The following is a 23,906-nucleotide window of genomic DNA, read 5'->3' as shown; positions in this document are numbered from 1 at the left end:
GTGTTCTGTCCTTTCCTTCATCTCCCCCCCTTTTTTTATTGTCACTGCCGATCGGGCGAGGGATCGGTGTACGTGGAGTAGGATTTTCTGTCCACTCCCAATGAAACACTGTTTGAAACACGTAAGATATTAGAGACCGGGTACAGTGTGCTGCCAGATAAGATACGTGGGAGCAACGACTGAATATCCTATCGAGCGTGAGCACGAGAACTTCACGGTTTCGACAAAGAGCGACAGGTGTGAGATGTAAGGACGGTCGAAGAAACTCCTTACGCCGCCACAAGTTCGGACAGCTTTTTCGGCGGAAGCCTCTGTCGGTGCTCCACGAGTAAAGACAGTAGAGACGTCACGATGAAAAAAAAAATGTTCGACTATGCCAAACGTACACGTGCCTCGAAAACCCGGTCTCCGAAGAACTCCCGAGTAAAATGCAGCAGGCGGTCTCGGAAGCCCCACGAATGCATCGTCATCCAGCCGCCATCTTAGCTTTGTCAAAAACACGGCTAGTCTGGCTACGCTTATGACATCCCCGTTGTGCATTTGTAATCAAAGTCCGAGACTCGAGCCACCGTACCGGCTGTCCGATCGTCTTTCTGACACTGCTGCTGACGGAAACTGCGCAGTACCTGGACATAAGATACGTGTCCTTACCGGGCTCGTTGTAGTGGTTCATAAAAAAGAAAAAGAAAAGGGTTGAAAATGTGGGAAGAAATCGTAAGTGAAAATGGGTTTTTCAAAATCGTTAATGACCGGGGAAAAAGGGAAAGAATGAAAAGAAATGCAGATCGGACTTCGTATTACAGAAAAGCTGTCGGACTTGGTGATTCGGAAAAGCTATTGCTGGGGTGGTCCTTGTGGCGTTTTTCAGCAAAAGTTAAACCAATTTCCACTACAAAAAGTATTGAAAAAGAACAGAGAATAACAAAATGTAACTGACAGGGGGAAATGGCGCAGATAAGAGTTGATCCTTTACCAGGTTAAATGTCTTCTTTCATGCGGCGTCCAGGTCTTCAAAAATCTCCTTCATTTCTACGCGAAAAGTCTGCTCCGAAATCTTGCGATAAGTTTCATTGTCGAGGAATCTCTAATGTATCCAGAACCGTCTTGATATTAAATGCAATTTATTTTAGTTGCTTCTCTCCATCCTCCGAATTTCATAACAACTTCCACAATATGTCTACACATTAATAAGTTTTTTTCGTCTTCATCAGATCACGTCTGCCTTAAGCTTCGGCTATCAAGAGACAATCAAGAAACGGATAGAAAACAAAAAAAGAGTTACAATATTAGTATTTTCTCTGCCGTCGAGCGCACATACCGCTGCGACGGCAGAATTCATGTCCGAGGGAAGGAGTGCAGCGCGGCGAAATTCAAAGTCCCGCTACATCGCGTAAGACGGTTACATTGTCTCCGTGCCGATCTCTGGGGAATGTGCTGTCCGTCCAGACCCGATTATACGTAAGAAGGAGAAAGTGGTTGCCACCGGGAGATAGGTGCTGCCAACACCTGCACGTTAATATCGTTTGGCCCTGAAGTGGAGTGCCGTGGTGAGGTGAGGTGAGAGCACGTTTGAGCTTTGGTGTTACACCGTTACACCACTCGCGATTACGAGAGGCGAAAGACGTCTCCAGAGCGCCCTCCGCTCGTTCCCACTGTGCAGTACACGTGACTGACTGCAGAGTTAACGGTGCTAGGCAACGTAGGGTCATGTTGCACGTGCATAAAAAAACTAAGAAACTCAGTGTTTATTTAAAGGGGGGGGGGGGGCGAGTGCAAATGTAACAAAACATTTCATTTTTCGATTTTGTTTCCACTGAGTAGTAAAGTTTATTCCTAACTATTTCCCAAACATTCACTTTTGAAATCATACAGGAAATGATAAAAAAAATACAAACAAAACTACTTCATTTCATATTTTCTGATCGAGCTCACATTTGCAACTGTCTGTGGAATAACAGTTTCTACACCAAAAAGAAATTCATTCCTGAATGCGTAATGAATGCTATCGAGCCCACATTTAGGGCAAATCCTGACCTACTAATGAAACGTGTTAGTGACAAAACCAAAATACGAATTAGTCACTGAATGCACTTTTCTGGAAATGTTACTCCGAGATACCATTTTTTGTCACCTACAGCTGTAAAACTTGCAACAGACGATGCTGCAGTCACTTTTAATCGTGGAAACATAGGGAGAGTGGAAGTGTTACAGCGTCTGGGCATTTGCGAAAGCAATTGTTGAGAAAATTGACTACTGTCATGTGTCTAGAGCTGAAATCTCTATTCAGGATCCAACAAAGGAAACGAGACAAAAGAAAAGTCTCGAGGATGAAGATGATCCAGAGTACAGTTCTGGAGCTTTCTGACAAGGGAACCTCCCCATCGCACCCCCCTCAGATTTAATTACAAGTTGGCACAGTGGATAGGCCTTGAAAAACTGAACACAGATCAATCGAGAAAACAGGAAGAAGTTGTGTGGAACTATGAAAGAATAAGCAAAATATACAAACTGTGTAGTCCATGCGTAAGATAGGCAACATAAAGGACAGTGTGGGCTCAGGAGCGCCGTGGTCCCGTGTTTAGCGTGAGCAGCTGCGGAAAGAAAGGTCTTTGGTTCAAGCCTCCCTCGAGTGAAAAATTTTTTATTTTCAGACTATTATCAAAGTTAAGGCACTCAAACATAATCAACTTCGCTCTCCAAAATTCCAGGACATGTTCAGATTTGCTTGGACACATGCAGGATTTGACTGTCTACACACGGAAAAATTTGAAAATGTTAAAAACATATGTTTTGACAGAGCACAGGGAAAACTGTGCGACTGTGAAACTGTTGCATTCATTTGTTGCAGTTCATGTGACAAACTCTTATGTTTTCATCACTTTTTGGGAGTGATTATCACATCCACAAGAAAACCTAAATCGGCAAGGTAGAAGAATCTTTTTACCCATTCGCCAAGTGTACAAGTTAGGTGGGTCGACAACATATTCCTGTCATGTGACGCACATGCCGTCACCAGTGTCGTATAGAATGTATCAGACGTGTTTTCCTGTGGAGGAATCGGTTGACCTATGACCTTGCAATCAAATGTTTTCCGTTCCCATTGGAGAGGCACGTCCTTTCGTCTACTAATCGCACGGTTTTGCGGTGCGCTCGCAAAACACAGACACTAAACTTATTACAATGAACAGAGACGTCAATGAACGTACGGACGGTTCATACGTAACTTTGCGAGAATAAAGAAAGTAAAATTTTCACTCGATGGAAGACTTGAACCAAGGACCTCTCATTCCGGAGCTGCTCACGCTAACCACGGGACCACGGCGCTCCTGAGCTCACAATGTCCTTAATGTTGCCTATGTTGCACATGGACTACTCAGTTCACATATTTTGGTTATTTTTTTCGTAGTTCCACACAATTTCTTCCTGTTTTCTCGATTGATCTGTGTTCAGTTTTTCAATGCCTATCCACTGTACCAACTTATAACTAAATGCGAGGGGGGTGCGATGGGGATGCTCCCTTGTGAGAAAGTATAGCTGAAGAAAATATAAGTTCAGTCTTTAAATTTGTCTTCCCCAAAACTAATTTTTCTCAGGACATCTGTCATATAACTGCTCTGATATTTGGCCCATACATTTCTCACAGTGCAACACATTCAACTACATTAAATCTTTATCAAATATATGCAAAATTCCTTGCATATAATTGTTCTTACGGATGTAGATGTAACACACATCAACCTTGGCAGTGATTGGTTTAGAAGCTTATGAGGAAAAGGAACATTAATAATTATTTCCAGAATGAATTTTTCACTCTGCAGTGGAGTGTATGCCGATACAAAATTTCCTGGCAGATTAAAACTGTGTGCCAGACCGAGACTCGAACTCGGGACCTCCGCCTTTCGCTGGGAAGTGCTCTACTGCTAGAGTACTTGCCCACGAAAGGCAAAGGTCCCGACTTCGAGTCTCGGTCTGGCACGCAGTTTTAATCTTCCAGGAAGTTTCATTAATAATTGTGTGTGTATAAAAAATTTATATCTTTACAGTAATTTCCAAAACTGAAGAAAAATTTTTGAAACTGACTTTAAAGTTGCTTTATACTATTGCTAAAAACCACATACAATTTTACTTGTTGATCTTTAATATTTTAGGCACACTTTTTGATAACAGTACAGTTTGTGCACATCCCCCCCCCCCCCCCCTCCCCCTTTGAACTGTGCTCGTTTTCAAGAAAACCTTATCATTCATATTTTATTTTTTTGGTGTGGAGTAATGGACAGAAATAGTAGATGTATCAAAAGGGTACACACCAGCAGGTTCACAGTTAGGAACATAAATAATGTGACACGTGTACGAAGGTAGTAAGGCTAGCCTCTTGTGCTGTCAAACATTTAGTCCAATTATACATTTTGATTTTGACAGGAAAATAGGTCAAACCTTTTACGACTGAAGTGGGAAGAGGCTTACAAAGCACAAGAGCCAACAAAGGCCAGTGGCACAGACTTGCGAGACTAACAACCCTGCAAGTACTTGGGATTAGCTGAAACACACTGCTAACCTCACAGCGAAACCTTTTTTTCAACTGGAATACACGACGGAAACTGAAATACGGAGAGTCACTTCGGGGGTATCCGATCCACTCTCGGCACGGGCAGCACAGGCAGATTCTGGAGAACTCACATTTTATCGTGCTGCAAAGAGTCTGAGCTTTCTGGAATTGAGCCCTAACAGAAGAATCTCTTTGCAACAGCTAACTTAAATCCACTTCTGGGAACTGGGAAACTTAAACAGATGACAGGCATTCTTAGTCAACACGTTGTACATGTCACAGCGGCACACGAAACGAGGCTTACAGAGCAGCACAGCTTTGCACGACAGGGCTGTACAGTGTGCAAAGGGAAAAAGGATACGAAAAATGTCCCACATTTAGGAATGGCCGTGACTGACAGCTGAAAACTTTGGATTCCATAACTGATCTCCAGCTGCCTAATGGCAGAACAGCTGACGGGAACTTTTCACTGTGGTACGTATTAGGGTTTCCTCTCGTCCCATTCGAGTACGGAGTAGGGGAACAATCGTTGCTCAAAAACTTCAGTGTGCACCGTAATTTGTCCAGTTTCGTGTCCGCAGTCCGTACCAGAGCAATAGTCGAGGTGTCAAAGCCTACTGCTGGACTGCTCGCTCCGTACCGGTACTGGACAGTTTGTAAGAAGAATAACCGGCGCGTATCTGCGAGCCTCTGCCAGTCCAGTTCTCCCGCCACCTCTGTCGCACTCTCCTATCGATCAAACAAACCTGTAATCACTCGTGCTGCTCTTCTCTGTACACGTTCAATATCCCCCGTTAGCCCTATTTGGTACGGATCCCACACAGTCGAGACGTACGTATTCCACTCTGTGTTGAACGAGTATCTCTTCAGTGAACCACATTTGCCACCTTTGTTAGCGCGCACGCGCACACGCGCACACGCGCACACGCAGGACCCAAGTTCTGTCGGCAGATTGCTAGGTCTACCAGACACGTGTGACCTGTGCCAGTGTACGGCAACACAAATAATTTATCAGATGCCACTACTGCCCGCTACCATTCGGACAACTCGTCGATCCGAAGTCTTACCGTGAATTCCTGGAGGCTGCTTCTGCAAATTCTCCATCCTGGAACATGAGATGTCATTTGTAAATCTCTCCAGCAAGTCGACCCATCAAGTTTTAGATTATACAGGGAAAATCAGAAATGACACTGTGAAATATTTGTTAACATTGGCCCCTTTTCTCAAGACACATTTAAAACAGAGCAGCAGTGGAGTGCTGACTTTTAGACACACGAAGTTATTAGTTCGGCACGTGAAGCGTACACAGGGTTAACTCTGGCCGGACCCAGTTCCTCTCTGACCCCACAAGAAGGTTCCGGCGGTCATTCGTTCTGTCTGAAGCGACCACTGCCGCCTACTTCTGTGCGACGTATACCGACGACAAATTACGACTGCGGTGTGCCTGGACAGAATTCAGCTGGTTTCTGAAGACTCGGGCAAATCACCTCACCTCTACAATTACAAAAGCACTTAATTTTACAGTGCCTCTACTGTTCCATGAACTTTCAGAAGAACTGCGTCAGTGTTAATGTGCCACGTCTGTGGAAATGCTTAAAAAATGCAATGCCAAAAACTTATAATATAACATTACAACAAAAAAAGTACTATACAGTGGGAAACCAGAATGACTACATGCCAATTAATGCCTTATAGTGAATTACAATTTGTATAGGCTAAAAACATCGGAAAGAGCTATAAGAAAAGTACAGTGTCCACTAAAAGAAGCGATCTCTCGTAAATTACAAAGTACTCGTAAAATATATGAGAATGTAGAAAGTACAACACAAACGATAAGGTAGGAGGAGCCCAATAAACGTCGGTCGTCCGTACAAAACGGATGTCGACAGATTAACTGAACGGATCCTCAGATACTGAGTCGACTACGAGCCACAGTCGGGAAGTTAGTACAAATTTACAAACGGACAGAAAATGGGTTCAGAATGGATTGGGTAGAGTAAAAGGCAACACACTGAAAGGAGAAGGAATGATGGAGGGGGGGGGGGGGGGGAGAAAGAGAGAAGACTACTGGGGGGCAAGCAGGGGTGGAATTCAATGGCCAACTAGCTTTGCCTTTCACCAGAACAGACTTGTAACGACAGGCACGTCAGTGGACAAATACGATCCCCAGAGAACTGGTAATATGCTACCCACCTCTGTACCTTCACACGGAGTTCCGAGTATTAGCAATTGCGAGCCGATCTCCAGTGACGCCAGCACGAAAGCTCTTACAGGACGATTAGAGGTGAACTCTGAATCGGACAGACGTGGGGCGACTGTCTTGGTGAGTCCGGCAGACAGAAGACACCACAGCTGAATCGGGCCGCCGCCCCCAATATTCGCACAGACTGTTTACAGACGGGCTGCAGCTGCACACTCATTTCGTTACGCGGACAGTCTGACGTGTGCTCGTCGGCGAAGCTTCCACTACACCTGGCAGCCTTCTCGTACTCCGGGGCCCAGTGGCTGCCCGTACGGAGCGACCGGTCCCCTCCCCTCCCCTCCCCTCCGCCGACGCACGGAAGCTGCGGGCGGCAGTAAACTCCGCCGCGAACACGTCCCGGATGTCCGCGTACTGCTTCTCTGCTTCTCGCAGCAGAGCGACCGACGTGCGTGTCGCGGGCGGTAATCCGTCACAAAACGTAGCCAGCTTACCGACGTGCACCTCGAACGTACGACAGGCCACTGTAATGTTTTCAGGCCGTGGAGTTTCATTCTGGTGGATATCCCTCTTTTCATTTATTGTCGCGATGTGGGATCAATTGATTCACTTTGTAATTTGTGACATCGAGTTCAGTTTTATCATTTTAGACACCTTTTTTGTAAACTAATTTCGATGAAAAAACAATTGAGTGTGTGGTTCTGTCACATCTGAGTCAGCCGTGTGACCTTTTTTTATTGCATCACAAAATTATAATGTTCTAAAAAGTTATTTCATTGTGTGAATCAAATTCTTGCAGTTATCATATTAAAATTTAAGATTTATGTTGCACAACACTTGACGTATATGCTTGTATTTTTCTCAGCCTCAGTAAATTAAGCTATCTTTGATTTCATTATGTTTTTCTGAAGCTTGACGACAGTTGGTGTTAGCCTTAGGAGTAAAGGTGGAGTTGGGTGATCAAAAGTAACATTTTTTAATCAAAAGCAAATACAATTTGTAATTAATGTAACTATTCCTGGGTGACAAAAAATGTAATACTTTACTACGTAATCACTCTAATGTATTCATTTTCATGTCTTCTATGAAAATAATATCTGTGTAATCCAAAAGTAATTTTATCTGTGTTTGCGACATTCAGTTATCATCTGAAGATGCCCCAAGAAGGTGAAAGCCAGTTTGTGATTAAATACATATTTTGCACAACATTAGGAAGTGTTTCCTATTTAATATTAAATAATGCATCTGCAACTGATGTTTAACACAATAGAAATTGCTATTCGTAATGGTGTTACTTCCATATTCCCCAGGCACTAAACGGGCAGTGACTTTTCCAATACAAATAGGAAAATGTAATTAAGCTAACATACCACCTGCTGTTAATGTATATTAACAAAAATGTAAATGATTTGTTCAAAATCTTAAATCTCAAAGTTCTCCACCGATTGGTTTGAAATTTTGACACGATGTTACATATGAATTCACCCATTTCTATATACATACTTTTAAAACATATATTATATATAAAAAATATGTAATATATAAAGGGAAAAAAAATTCTCAAAAATCTCAAAATGCTTTTGACCGATTTACTTCAAATTTTTACACAATTATCTGATGTGCATTCAGACGGACATAGGTGTATCGATGGACAGAGGACGGTTCAGAGTTCTGGTTTGGACAAAGCTGAAGCAGCATTGCCCTATTTTTTTTTTTTTTTTTTTTTGACATGGTGAAAACACAACAACAGATTTGGGAAATCCAATTGCCGAAGCTGTCAAGCCAATAAACAGGGGTCTGTTGATTCCATTTGGAATGAAATGGCCTACAGCTTCGACATTTCTCGAGCAACGAACGGTGCTCACGCTAAGCGTACAGTATCTGTGTTAACATAAAACTCTGAACCTTCCTCTGTCCAGTAGTATGTGCAATATGTTTCTACCTTTCATAATTTGTCTCTAATTAACAACTGAAATGTGTTATTTTTTAATAATCATTTATTTTAAATATACAGGTTGGTCAGAAAGTCTGAGAAGCTTGTAAGGGTGTTGCAGGGCAGGTTGTGGGAAAATAACAGTTAATAAAAAAAATTCTATATTTTGCACCATTTATGAATTATTTAGCTTCGAAGCTAGCCAGTCATGTCACTGAGGGTGCAAATTCGAGCAACCTGTTGCCAAACTTGTTTGTCGTTTGGTTCCCTCAAACCAAACAAACGCAGCTTTTGCATACCTAGCTTACGATGTGCCTGTTTTGGAACTAATAAATTTAAGTGCAAATGAACATTTGAACAAGTAGTTATCACAGGTCCACAGATATCTGTGCATTATTGCTTTTTAGCAGATTACTGTGTGGAATGACCTAACTAGCTAACTTTGATGCTAAACAGCTCTGAAATGGTGCAATGCATCAGATTTTTTTCAACAAGTATTTCAAATGAATACAAACAAATTAATTATATAAATTGGGCAGGCCTACTTAAATTCCTCGTATTATGCCTCACCCAAATTATTCAGTCCACCGTCCTTTGCATGTACGAGTACATTTCACAGCAGCCGGGTCTTCATCGTCATCAAAAAATCCTTTTAAGAAGAGAAATGGCATGCAACCTGGTGTGTTTAAGTTCAAAAGGGACTGATTACGAGTACATCTGTGCGCTCACCACCTGCTTTCTGACACTTTGCACCACAACTCATTCCACAAGTTTCTTTACGGATTTCGATCTTTTAATGTATTAAAAACTAGGCACTATTTTTACATTCTTGGACATAATGACCAGTATTTTTTTCTTGGACAAGTCCTTGTACCCTTGTCCTCATTTCTACAGCTTCTACATCTGTGTGATTACTCTGCTATTCACGAGGAAGTGCCTGGCAGAGGGTTCAATGGGCCACTTTCAAGCTGTCTCTCTCTACCATTCCACTCTCAAATGGCACGCGGGAAAAACGAGCACTTAAATTTTTCTGCGCAAGCCCCGATTTCTCTTATTTTGTCGTAATGATCGTTTCCCCCTATGTAGGAATGTTTTCGCAATTGGAGCAGAAAACTGGTGATTGAAATTTCATGAGAAGATCCCGTCACAACAAAAAACGCCCTTTTTTAATGATTGCCACTCCAATTCACGTATCATGTCTGTGACACTGTCTCCCCTGTTTCGCAATAATACAGAACGAGCTGCCCTTCTTTGTACTTTTTCGATGTCATCCGTCAGTTCCACCTGATGCGGATCCCACACAGCACAGCAATACTCCAGAATAGGGCGGACAAGCGTGGTGTAAGCAGTCTCTCTTTGGTAGACCTGTTGCACCTTCCAAGTGTTATGCCAGTGAATCGCAGTCTGTGGTTTGCTCTACCCACAACATTATCTATGTTATCATTCCAGTTTAGGTTCTTTGTAATTGTAAACCCTAAGGATGTAGTTGATTTTACGGAGTTCAGATTTGTGTGACTTTTCGCATAATCACAATTTAGCGCATTTCTTTTAGTACTTTTCTCTATTCAGGATCAGTTGCCACTTTTCGCACGATACAGATATCTTACCTAAATCATTTTGGAATTCGTTTTGGTCATCTGATGACTTTACAAGATGGTAAATGACAGCATCATCCGCAAAATATCTCAGACAGCTACTCAGATTTTCTCCTATGTTGTTAATATAGATCAGGAACAAGAGAGGGCCTATAATACTTCCTTGGGGAATGTTAGATATTACTTCTGTTTTATTCAATGACTTTCCATCTATTACTACAAATTGCGACCTTTCTGACAGGAAATCACGAATCCAGTCGCACAACTGAGGCGATACTCCGTAGGCACGCAGTTTGGTTAGAAGACACTTGTGAGGAACGGTGTCTAAAGCCTCCTGCAAATCTAAAACTATGTAATCAATATGACATCCCCTGTCGATGGCACTCAATACTTCGTAAGTATAAAGAGCTAGTTGTGTTTCAAAAGAACACTATTTTCTGAATCCATGCTGACTATGTGTCAATAAATCGTTTTCTTTGATGTATTTCATAATGTTGGAACACAGTATATGTTCCAAAGCCCTACTGCAAATCGACGTTAGTGATGTGGCCCTGTAATTCAGCGGATTACTCCTACTTCCCTTTTTGGGTATTGGTGTGACTTTAACAATTTTCCAGTCTTTAGGTACAGATCTTTCTGCAAGCGAGCGCTTTTATATAATTGCTAAATATGGAGCTATTTTATCAGCAAACTCTGAAAGGAACCTGACTGGTATACAATCTGAACCGGAGGCCTTGGCTTTATTAAGAGATTTAAGCTGCTTTGTCACACCGAGGATATCTACTTTTAAGTTTCTCATCTCAGCAGTTGTTCCTGATTGGAATTCAGTAATATTTAATTTATCTTCTTTGGTAAAGGAGTTTCGGAAAACCGTGTTTAATAACTCTGCTTTGGTGGCACTGTCACCATGGACTTCACCTTTGTTATCGTGCAGTGACAGTATTGACTGCGTCTTGCCACTGGTGTGCTTTATATATGACCAGAATCTCTCTGGGTTTTCTGCCAGATTCCGAGACAGAGATTCATTGTGGAAATTTTTAGAAGCATCTCGCATCGAAGTACGCACTATATTTCTAACTTCTGCAAAACTCTGCCAGTCTTGGGGATTTTGCGTTCTTTTAAAGTTGGCACACTTTTTCCGCTGCTTCTGCAACAACGATCTGACCTGTTTTGTGTACCAGGGGGGATCAGCATTATCAGATATTAATTCATGTGGTATATATTTCTCAATTGCTGTCGATGCTATCTCTTTGCAATCATTCAACAACTATTCAGATCGGAAGGAGTGAAGACTGTCTCTTAAAAAGGCGTTAAGAGCATTTTTATCAGCTTTTTTTAAATAGATATACTTTGCATTTCTTTTAGGTGGTTGTAGGTGTTCTGGTATTCAGCCTAGCAGCAACTGCCTAATGGTCGCCAATCCCTGTATTCGTCACGACACTCACTATTTGTGCAGGCTTACTTGCCGCTGAGAGGTCAAGTTCGCTTTCGCAACCACTTACACTTCGAGTGGGTTCAGGAACTAATTGTTCAAAATAATTTTCTGAGAAAGCATTCAATACAATTTCAGATGACGTTTTTATGCCTGTCCCCAGCTTTAAACGTAATTTTTCTAGAATATCGAGGGTAGGTTGAAGGAGTGGGGTACTTGTATGAAATGAGACTCAAGTTATGTTTGAAGTGTTCACCAACTATATCTTCTGAGATGGGGGGGGGGGGGGGGTCGGTCAGTAAAACTATCCAATTAATAGTTTAGTCTGATTGTCAGGTATAACCTCTAACTATTCTATTTTGCAAGAGCTATCTACTTCAATTTCAGTACAAGGCAAATTACTTCCGACAGCAATAAATACTCGACCTCCAACTGTGTTTAATCTATCCTTTCTGAACGCTGTTAGATCGTTCGAAAAAATTTCGGCTGAACTTATTTCTGGCTTTAGCCAGCTCTCTGCCCCTACAACTATTTTAGCTTCAGTGCTTTCTATTAGGGCTCAGCGCTCTGGTTGGTTGGTTGGTTTGGGGTAGGAGACCAGACAGCGAGGTCATCGCTCTCATCGCATTAGGGAAGGACGGGGAAGGAAGTCGGCCGTGCCCTTTCAGAGGAACCGTCCCGGCATTTGCCTGGAGCGATTTAGGGAAATCACGGAAAACCTAAATCAGGATGGCCGGACGCGGGATTGAACCGTCGTCCTCCCGAATGCGAGTCCAGTGTCTAACCACTGCGCCACCTCGCTCGGTCGGCGCTCTGGATCTTTCCCAACACAGCTGCGACAATTTACAACTACAGCTGATAAGGGTAACTCCACGGTCATCTTAAACAAGTTGGAGTATGATAGGAAGGTGCAACAACTTCTGGAAGACACTGCTTACAAACCACTACATGGTGACCCCACTGGCAAGGTGGACAAGAAGACGCTGAAGGAGACAGGTCTACCTAAACAGGTCACCAAGAAACGTTATCCCAAAGCACCTGTACCACCCAGACTCAAGGTCCACAAGGAGGGGGTCCCTCTTCGACCTACTGTCAGTAACATCGGCGCACCGACATACGTCACTGCACAATACCTGAAGAAGATATTTGCACCATATGTGGGCAAATCTGCACACCACATTCGGAACTCTGAGGACTTCCTACAACGGCTAAGGCAGCTACAACATCGTGGACCCTGACATCGTGGTCAGTTTCGATGTGGTGTCGCTCTTCACAAGAGTGCCACTCACCGATTCACTCAATATCGTTGGAGAGAAGTTCCATGGTGCCCTGCTTGACTTGTTCAAGCACGTACTGACCTCAACTTTTTTTTCTTTACGGGGGTCAATTTTATGAGTAAACGGAAGGAGTGGCAACAGGCAGCCCTTTATCACCAGTGGTAGCCAACCTTTTCATGGAAAGGTACGAAGAGGAGGCACTTGCGTCAGCCACTTACCAACCCAAGTGGTTTGTTAGGTATGTTGATGACACTTGTGTCATTTGGCCCGTTGGTAGGGAGAAGCTAGATGACTTTTTGGAACATCTAAATTCACGCCACCCAAGTATAAAAAATTTACTATGGAGCTAGAGAAGGATGGACAGCTCCCATTCCTGGATGCCCCGGTCAAGAGGAAGGCAGACGGCACTCTGGGGCACAGTGTGTATCGTAAGACCACCCACACTGACTTATACCTTCAAGCCAGTAGCTGCCACCAACCGGCACAGAACAATGGAGTCTCGAAAACATTAGTTCACAGGACTCGAGCTCTGACAGATACGGAAAGTCTGGCCACAGAGATAGAACATCTACAGCTGGTGTTCAGCAGAAATGGATACTCCTCCACAGACATCCAAAGGGCGCTTCGTACTACCGGTCAACCACAGGGTACACAAGACGAGCAAGAGGAGGCGAAGAAGGTGGCATAGCTGCCATATGCTGGACCTATTTCTGCAAAGATCAGCAGAATTCTTTCAAAATATGATATAAAGAGTATCTTCCGTCCACCCTCCAAAATTGGGACCATGCTAGGGAGTGTGAAGGACGACCTGGGGCTATGTAAACCGGGCATTTACAACATCCCGTGCCAGTGTGGAAAGTCATACATTGGCCAGACAACCAGGACGGTGGACGTCAGGTGCAAAGAACACCAGACACACACCAGACTCGGACAGGCAACAAAATCTGCCACAGCGGAGCACTGTCTGGAGCTCGGCCAATCGATGGACTATAACACCAAAATTGTGAGACAGACGCCAAGATTTTGGGACAGGGTCACGAAGGAGGCCATCGAGATCGAGGTCACAGACAACCTAATAAACGGAGACGGCGGTTACCAGCTCAGCTCGGCGTGGAGTCCGGCTCTGGAGCTTATCAGGGCTCAACGAGAGGAACCAACAAACTCCTCAAGAAGTAGTGACACCGCAGGATCAGCGCCAGGCGGGCGCGGACCGCGAATGGAGCGCCCGACAGAGGACTAGCCTCAGAGAGCTGCCACAGGCGGAGACCAAGTCGGGCGCGGACGTCCGAGGGAGCACCGGGGAAGAGACAACACATTACAAGCAGCGCCAGGCGGGCGCGGACCGCGAATGGAGCGCCCGACAGAGGACTGGCCTCAGAGAGCTGCCACAGGCGGAGACCAAGTCGGGCGCGGACGTCCGAGGGAGCACCGGGGAAGAGACAACACATTACAAGCAGCGCCAGGCGGGCGCGGACCGCGAATGGAGCGCCCGACAGAGGACTGGCCTCAGAGAGCTGCCACAGGCGGAGACCAAGTCGGGCGCGGACGTCCGAGGGAGCACCGGGGAACAGACAACACATTACAAGCAGCGCCAGGCGGACGCGGACCGCGAATGGAGCGCCCGACAGAGGACTGGCCTCAGAGAGCTGCCACAGGCGGAGACCAAGTCGGGCGCGGACGTCCGAGGGAGCACCGGGGAACAGACAACACATTACAAGCAGCGCCAGGCGGGCGCGGACCGCGAATGGAGCGCCCGACAGAGGACTGGCCTCAGAGAGCTGCCACAGACGGAGACCAAGTCGGGCGCGGACGTCCGAGGGAGCACCGGGGAACAGACAACACATTACAAGCAGCGCCAGGCGGGCGCGGACGGCAAAGAGAGCACCCAGTGTCCTCTGGGCGTAAATACCGGACAAGATCCTCCAACACGCCGACGCTGAACTGGCGCAGCTCTCCGAACAAGCGGAGCTCATGGAAGCTACATTACGGAAGGGCTGCGGCGTGCAGTACAGGAGGACGCTGAACGGTAGCCGATCGCCGCCGTTCTGCACCAGCCTGATGAAGCTGCACCAAGTCACCGACGACAAGGCGCAGCAGAGGGCCTAACAGCAGCGCATGCGTTGCCTCGCCGAACCCTTCTGTTACAGGGAGGAAGCCACTGCGGCCGGCCCAGGAGACTACAAGCGAGCCCAGCCGCAGCACCCGGACTGACCCAGCTAACGACCACGCAGCACATAGGTAACGATGCACGATACCTCACGCTAACCTTAGCTCACTCACCTTGCATGCTCTGCCGCAGCTAACAAGCCGCTACTGCCCTTACTACCCGTCCTACTGCCGCAGCGGTTTTTTTTTCCCCCTTGGCGCTGGCCTCGGCACTTTTTTTCCTCTGCCCTTACAACCGCTACCCTTCGATCGTTTTCGACCACTTCCATCTCCTGATGGACCATGTTAATGAGTAGTCTTACCCAGACGCATGGATAACATCACAGCCCGCATCCTGTGACGCCTGATTCAAAAACTAACATGTTTACGGAGGTGGCAGAAGAACTTTTGGTTTGGTCACCACGTTGCTGTGGGCGTGGAGGGGCCCCATCCTTCTCCTTGTCTCCAACACGACAGTCTCAGGTAGCACCTGAAGAAGGCAACGAGTTACGTGGCCGAAATATTGTGCCAGAGCGACACAAACATCCGGCAGCGGACCCGATTATTCCACATGTCAACTACAATAGCGATCCCTTCTACAACTACCTCAGTGTGTTTTACCTGCCCCTTTTAGACGGACGCCCTTCCTGTGGTTCCCCGAGACCCTCTAACCTAAAAAACCACCCAGTCCCTTACACACAGCCCCCGCTGCCTCCTGTGTGTAGTGGACTCCTGACCTATTAAGCGGAACCCGGAAACCCACCTCCCGATGGTGCAAGTCGTGGAATCTGCGGCCAACACGGTCACAAAACCGCCCGAGCCTCCGATTCAGACCTTCCACTCGGCTCTGCACCAAAAGGGGCGCAGTCGGTTCTGTCGACGGTGCTGCAGACGGTGAGCTCCGCCTCAATCACGGCAGGAAGACTGGCAGCCTTTACGATTTCCGCTGGCCGCCCGAAACCAGAGGGGAATCTCCTCCGATCCAAAGCGACGCACGTCATCGGTACAGACACGGGCCACCAGCTGCGGTCGGCTCCACCCTGTACTCTTCACGGCCTTTCCACATCTGGAATGACTCCGCCCCGGTATACACACGGAGTGCACACCGGATTCCTTCCCCTCCTCGGCAGCCACGTTCGTAAGGGGCCCCTCGCACACTTAACGTCGGAGCTTATGTGTTCTTATAATATTTATCTACTCTGTTTACCAGGTATCGAAATGTGTCTCCCTCTCTCCAATATTCTCTTTCTCTGCTGTAACATTTAGTCCCCCAGATATAAACCTGTGGCACTCAGCAAAACTTTTCTTTTCTTCTTAATTATGTGCCTACCTTCAACTACAGGTAGCGCGTGTCCACTTGCAGCTAGCAATCGCGTCCATCAGTTAACTAGATTGTGCTCGTTTTCTGTCTCCCACAAACAACTCCGGCAGTTCTTCACTTCCCTCATTTCTTTTTCAGTGCACAAATAAGCACCAGTGGTGACAATAAACATCCCCACCTCACACAGTTTTTCCGGTTTCGAATTCTTACACAAATCTGTCAGTAGGGCCTGGAGACTATTGAAGGTATATCTCTTCCTGTTATTTTGCACGCGTTACTGATAATTCTATTCTCGTACATCCCTAGGTGGTGAGAACAGAAAGCATATACGATACAGTCTCTTTAACTGTTTTGTGACTAGATTATTTTTTTAAGCATATACTGTAATGTCACTTGCCAGAAGCATTCTTTTTTGAAGAAATTTTGTCATTTATTAATTTTCTTGCAATTCATTTAAAACGGTTTCGGAATACGAATCATCCTCGCAGATGCCGTATTATTTCGAGGATCACTTTTTATTCAGTCACACAGTATCTTCCATTCCCGTGCCATCGAGTGGTTCGGCGTCCCGATCCAGACAAAAGGTCCCTGTCGAGTGCATACCCATTCACAAGAATGAATGAAAAACTGAGCTGAAAGCTGTTCATTGGCACGTAATATAAAGCAAATTTCAGAACAGCAGTAAGAGTGACGAGACGCGGTAACGGGGAGCCAGAGTAGTCACGAACAGTGATTTAGTAACGGCACGATGACCAAATGCTTGTCTGCTCAGACGTGAATGTGCCGCAGGCTGATGCGATTCACAAGAGCGAATGAATAATTTGAAGAAAATGTAGGATTACAACCTAATGAGGCAATTGTTTTCCAACAACGCACCGAATCAATTCTACATGTACACGGATACTCTGCAAATCACATTTAAGTGCCTGGCAGAGGGTTCATCGAACCACCTTCACAATTCTCTATTATTCCAATCTCGTACAGTGCGCGGGAAGAATGAACACCTATATCTCTCCGCACGAGCTCTGATTTCCGTTATTTTATCTTTGTGATCGTTCCTGCCTATGTAAGTCGGTGTCAATGAAATGTTTTCGCATTCGGAGGAGAAAACTGGTGATTCGGATTTCGTGAGAAGATTCCTCCGCAACGAAAAACGCCTTTCTTTTTACGATTTCCAGCTCAAATCCTGTATCATTTCTGTGACACTCTCTCCCATATTTCGCGATAATACAAAACGTGCTACCTTCCTTTGAACTTTTTTGATGTACTCGGTCAATCCTATCAGGTAAGGATCCCACATCGCGCAACAGTATTCTAAAAGAGGACGGACAAGCGTAGTGTAGGCCGTCTCCTTAGTAGGCCCGTTACATTTTCTAAGTGTCCCGCCAGTAAAACGCAGTCTTTGGTTAGCCTTCCCCCACAACAATTTCTGTCTGTTCCTTCCAGTTTAAATTGTTCGTAACTGTAATACCTAAATATTTACTTGAGTTTGCGGCTTTTAGATTAGACTGATTTGTCATGTAACAGAAGTTTAACGCGTTTCTTTTAGCACTCATGTGGATGACCTCACACTTTTCGTTATTTAAGGTCAACCGCCACTTTTCGCACCATTTCGATACTACTTCTAAATCATTTTGCAGTTTGTTTTGATCTTCTGATGACTTCATTAGTCGATAAACGACGGCGGCGTCTGCAAACAACCGAAGACGGCTGTTGAGATTGTCTCCCAAATCGTTTACGTAGATAAGAAACAGCCCGTGTTTGGATTCAGTCGTTCCCGTCACTGGCTTTAAGGCGGGGCAGTTCCTCCCCAGTGGGGGCGCCACCTGCTGCAGAAACCTCCCCCACTCGTCTGCCCCAGCACTGCCTGCTGCACCGGACATTTGCCACACTCGCCCCTTGGCCAGGTAGCTTGAGTAGCGATCCCTCAGGTAAGGGACGCCCTTCCTCCTACTACCTCTGTCCGCTTTCAAACCGCCGCCTCCACATCTTACTCGATACAACCAGTACGTAAGGGACCTCCTTGTTCGACATCTTGGCCAAATACAGAGCTTCTTTTCCGAAATCGAAATATTTATTACTTTTGGGAAACGAAAGCAATACCACGATTCTGTCGGTATGTAATTACTTCTGCCGAGTGTAAATATAGATCCCTCTGTCTGTACGGTAGCTTCCTTTCACGCTTACTGATTGCGATAGAAACAGTCCATCGCCACGGGAGCAACAAGAAAGGAACGATGTAAACAGAACGCGAATATAGGCTAATCATTTCTTTTTGACCACTGCATTTGTGCCTACTTTATTTACTACAACTGCATGCTCAAAAGACAATAAGGAAAGAAGAAATGGGTATGTGAATGTCTGGAAAGAAGAACGACATACTCCATATTAATTTACTCTCTAAAATCCGATATCCTTTGCGGCGAAACATTAGTTAATAAAGTGTAGCGGGACAATGTTCGAAACACGACTGAAAATATGTTCACTAAACGGAGATAAGAACATCTATGATTGACATGTCATCTAAAGTCGACATTCAATTTTAAAATGTTAGGAATAAGGAAATGAAGTAATACAGAATGCTATGCTTGCAACGTACGTTGTTGCTCTACATTGTTTAGCTCTGGTATTTACAGGGTCACATCCTAGGTTTTGGAGGGAAACGCCGTAATTGTGATGTGTGTTCCATCTCACAGGTGACATTGAAGCAGATAGTTCCTGTGACTTAGTAGGGGCAGCGGTTATATTCGACAACCGGAATAAATTAATAACTGCCTGCTTTTACCGACCCCCTGTCTCAAATGAAACAGTTGCTGAACAGTTCAAAGAAAACTTGAGTCCCATCACAAATAGGTACCCCACTCATACAATTATAGTTGGCAGTGACTTCAATCTACCTTCCGTATGTTGACAGAAATACATATTCGTACCCTATTGTAGATAGAAAACAACTTCCATTATTGTTCTAAATGCTTTTTTAAAAATTATTTTTAACTATTAGTTGACGAGGCCATTCAAATTGTAAATGGTTACGAAAACACACTTGACCTCTCAGCCACAAATAATCCTGAGCATCATGACGGATACAGGGATTAGTGAACACACAGCCATAGCGAGGCTCAATTCCGTAACAAAGAAACTCACCAAACCTAAACGCGAAATATATCTATTTATAAAAGCAACTCAAAATTCAGTTGACGTCTTTCTAAGAGTGTCTCCAATCCTTCCAAAATATGAAAGTGAAGACCATATGTGGCTTAAGTTCAAAGAAATAGTATCAACAGCACCCGAGATATTCGTACCAAATAAATTAATAAGAGACGGAACTGATCCCCCACGGTACACAAAACACGACAGAAAGCTGCTGCAAGAGCATCGAAAAAGGCACGAATAATTTAGACGATTGCAAATCTCCAAGATTGGTGAAGTTTTACTGAGGCTCGAAATTTGGTGCGGATCTCAATGCGAGATGCATTTAATAGTTTCACAACTAAACTCTCTCTGGAAATGTGGCGGAAAATCCATAGAGATTCCGGTCCTATGTTAAGTAAACCAGCGGAACGGCTCAGTAAGTAGCTCTACTGGGGGTCGGGCGGCGAGTGAGGAGGAGGAGGAGGAGGAGGAGGAGGAGGAGGAGGAGGAGGAGGAGGAGGGGGGGGGGGGAGACACAAGGGACCCAACCCTTCGGAGCAGCTGAAACCGTGGCAAATGTCCGCACACAGGACGGACTCAGCACGTGTTCTCGAGGACCGGAGGCTCGGCGGACGCGTCCCGGTCGGAACAGACCCCCCCTGCCCCCCCCCCCACCATTCCACCGCGGAGGAGGGCTCCACGCCTCGTCCTCGATCGACTCCCCGCCTGTCGGATTTTCCGGGAGGAAAGGCGTAGAAATAATACCGACACTGTGGCGGCCCCCCGCACACTGTCTGAGCATTAAAAAACCGGCACAACTGTACGTGTCTGGCGAGAGCTAGTTGGTACACCATATCCACTAAATCTTTACTACTGCCAAGAAAGGTCACTGAACGCTTTACGTACCTCTGCGTCTCCGTGCTCCTCTTCCTCCTTTACATTTGACGAACCGGGGAAACTGGCCACATCTTCCGGAAGCGAGTACTCCTGGAACAATTACGAGACACCGTTATACGGTTGTCGATCGAAACGTAAATAGGAAAGAAAAAGATAAGAAAAGAAAAAGAGAAGAAAAGAAAAAGAGAAGAAAAGAAAAAGAGAAGAAAAGAAAAAGAGAAGAAAAGAAAAAGAGAAGAAAAGAAAAAGAGAAGAAAAGAAAAAGAGAAGAAAAGAAAAAGAGAAGAAAAGAAAAAGAGAAGAAAAGAAAAAGAGAAGAAAAGAAAAAGACAAGAAAAGAAAAAGAGAAGAAAAGAAAAAGAGAAGAAAAGAAAAAGAGAAGAAAAGAAAAAGAGAAGAAAAGAAAAAGAGAAGAGAAGAAGAGGTTGAAAATGTGGGAAGAAATCGTGAATAAAAAGGGGTTTTTAAAATCGTTAATAACCTTGAAAAAGGGAAAGAATGAAATGAAAGTCGGACTTCGTATTACAGAAAAGTTATCGGACTTCGTGATTCGGAAAAGCTATTGTTGGGGTGGTCCTTGTGGCGTTTCTGAGCAAAAGTCAAACCAATCTCCACTACACAAATTATTTTAAAAAGAACAGAGAATAACAAAATGTGATTAACAGGGGGAAATGGCGTAGATAAGAGTTCATCCTTTACCGTGTTAACACGTCTTCTCTCGTGCGGCGTCCAGGTCTTCAAAAATCTCGTACTTCATTTCTGCGTGAAAAGTGGTAGCGGCTCCGAAATTTTGCAATAAATTTCATTGTCTAGGAATTACTAATGTATACAAAACCGTATTGCAGCGGTGTACCGTAGGTCTCTAGAAGAGCGTAGCGTTCCAAAGGATTGGAAAAGGGCACCGGTCATCCCCGTTTTCAAGAAGGGACGTCGAGCAGATGTGCAGAACTATAGACCTATATCTCTAACGTCGATCAGTTGTAGAATTTTGGAACACGTATTGTGTTCCAGTATAATGACTTTTCTGGAGACTAGAAATCTACTCTGTAGGAATCAGCATGGGTTTCGAAAAAGACGGTCATGTGAAACCCAGCTCGCGCTATTCGTCCACGAGAATCAGAGGGCCATAGATACAGGTTCACAGGTAGATGCCGTGTTTCTTGACTTCCGCAAGGCGTTCGATACAGTTCCCCACAGTCGTTTAATGAACAAAGTAAGAGCATATGGGCTATCAGACCAATTGTGTGATTGGATTGAAGAGTTCCTAGATAACAGAACGCAGCATGTCATTCTCAATGGAGAGAAGTCTTCCGAAGTAAGAGTGATTTCAGGTGTGCCGCAGGGGAGTGTCGTAGGACCGTTGCTATTCACAATATACATAAAAGACCTTGTGGATGACATCGGAAGTTCACTGAGGCTTTTTGCGAATGATGCTGTGGTGTATCGAGAGGTTGTAACAATGGAAAATTGTACTGAAATGCAGGAGGATCTGCAGCGAATTGACGCATGGTGCAGGGAATGGCAATTGAATCTCGATGTAGACAAGTGTAATGTGCTGCGAATGCACAGAAAGAAACATCCCATATCATTTAGCTACAAAATAGCAGGTCAGCAACTAGAAGCAGTTAATTCCATGAATTATCTGGGAGTACGCATTATGAGTGATTTAAAATGGAATGATCATATAATGTTGATCGTCGGTAAAGCAGATGCCAGACAGATTCATTGGAAGAATCCTAAGGAAATGCAATCCGAAAACAAAGGAAGTAGGTTACAGTAGGCTTGTTCGCCCACTGCTTGAATACTGCTCAGCGGTGTGGGATCCGTACCAGATAGGGTTGATAGAAGATATAGAGAAGATCCAACGGAGAGCAGCGCGCTTCGTTACAGGATCATTTAGTAATCGCGAAAGCGTTACGGAGATGATAGATAAACTCCAGTGGAAGACTCTGCAGGAGAGACGCTCAGTAGCTCGGTACGGGCTTTTGTTGAAGTTTCGAGAACATACCTTCACCGAAGAGTCAAGCAGTATATTGCTCCCTCCTATGTGTATCTCGAGAAGAGACCATGAGGATAAAATCAGAGAGATTAGAGCCCACACAGAGGCATACCGACAATCCTTCTTTCCACGAACAATACGAGAATGGAATAGAAGGGAGAACCGATAGAGGTACTCAACGTACCCTCCGCCACACACCGTCAGGTGGCTTGCGGAGTATAGATGTAGATGTAGATGTTGAATGCAATGTATTTTACGCCGTCCGAATTACATACAAACTTCCACAATACGTCTGCACATCAATGAGTTTTTTCGTCTCCATCCGACCAAGAGTAGCTAATAAGTTTTTACGTCTGCATTAAGCTTCTGCTCTCGAGAGACAAAAGACGGATAAAAAACAAATAGAGCTACAATTTTAGTACCTTCATTGTCTTATAAATATTTTCTCTGCCGTCGAGCGCTCATACCGCTGCGACGGTATAATTTATATCTGAGGGAGCGAGTGTAGCGCGGCGAAATTCAAAGTCCCGCTACATCGTCCCGATGCTGCGGAGGAGGAATGTCTACCGATTTGTGCAACCTCAAACTAAATGCTAGCTTTTTAAAAATACAAAGAGAAGTAAAACGAGGCACAGAGGTTACCTGTATAATACACTATTACTATTAAACCTCCCAGTAAACTTACTCCCCGACGGCTTCGGTTGCCGACAGCAAAAATCTGTTTCGGCCCATCTCTGCTCTACGAAAGCTCACTAGGAGACGAGTGTTTTTCCTACAGACTTTGCCTCATTTCGGAACAGAATTATGTATTCGCAATGTGCTCCTGTCTGACATACTGCAGAAACAGTAGAGCCTCACTAAATGAAAAGAATCTTTCAGCATACCTCACGAGCCAACCTTTCTACTAATTTTCTGAATTTCTAGATGCAACAACAGAAAAGGGCTTGTCTTGCAGTCCCTAGACGGTCAATATTACTGTACAAGAGTACAGCACAGTATGCGACGGGTAGAGCTCCACGACATTATCGAGAATGTTTTCCGGATCACCTCAGACCGCCACGTACCACATTTGTGTGACTACGACAGTGGCTCAGTTAACTGGTACATTTGCAGCTGGGAGGGTCAACTGGTGCTCCGCGGAGACGGGCTGCAGATTGCACACTGTGCGTCCAGATACAGATACACCTCGCACAACAAACGACACGGGACACACGAGTCACAGCTCGCCGTCTCCACTGTGCGAGATTTGAAAGTCAGCTCGTCTACAAACTTATTTCACATTGTTTATTTCTAGACGCAGGGTGCTGATCGAAACTTTATCCACCAAGTCTGGAATGCCCGAACTCCAGTCTGAGCTGCGGGACACGAGGTATGCTTGCTTGCGTACGTGGACGTTCACGAGCATTAGTAACGAATAATGCAAAGTACT

At 44.9% G+C, this 23,906-nt stretch overlaps 1 protein-coding gene across 1 annotated transcript in view; it reads right to left on the bottom strand.

Annotated features, from left to right (window-relative positions):
- Positions 1 to 23,906, bottom strand: part of LOC126443031 (zinc finger protein 497-like) — a 115,536-nt gene that overhangs the window by 22,684 nt on the left and 68,946 nt on the right. The window contains exons 4-5 of the mRNA XM_050090877.1: positions 20,488 to 20,568; positions 5,614 to 5,651 (exon numbers count right to left, since the gene is read on the bottom strand). Of these exons, the coding sequence (XP_049946834.1) occupies positions 5,614 to 5,651; positions 20,488 to 20,568 (119 nt within the window). The remainder of the gene's footprint in view (positions 1 to 5,613; positions 5,652 to 20,487; positions 20,569 to 23,906) is intronic.

Source organism: Schistocerca serialis, unplaced genomic scaffold (assembly GCF_023864345.2).
Source record: "Schistocerca serialis cubense isolate TAMUIC-IGC-003099 unplaced genomic scaffold, iqSchSeri2.2 HiC_scaffold_1420, whole genome shotgun sequence".
Lineage (NCBI taxonomy): Eukaryota > Metazoa > Arthropoda > Insecta > Orthoptera > Acrididae > Schistocerca > Schistocerca serialis.
The sequence above is the reverse complement of the archived record's forward strand: the minus strand, read 5'-3'. Positions and strand labels throughout refer to the sequence as shown.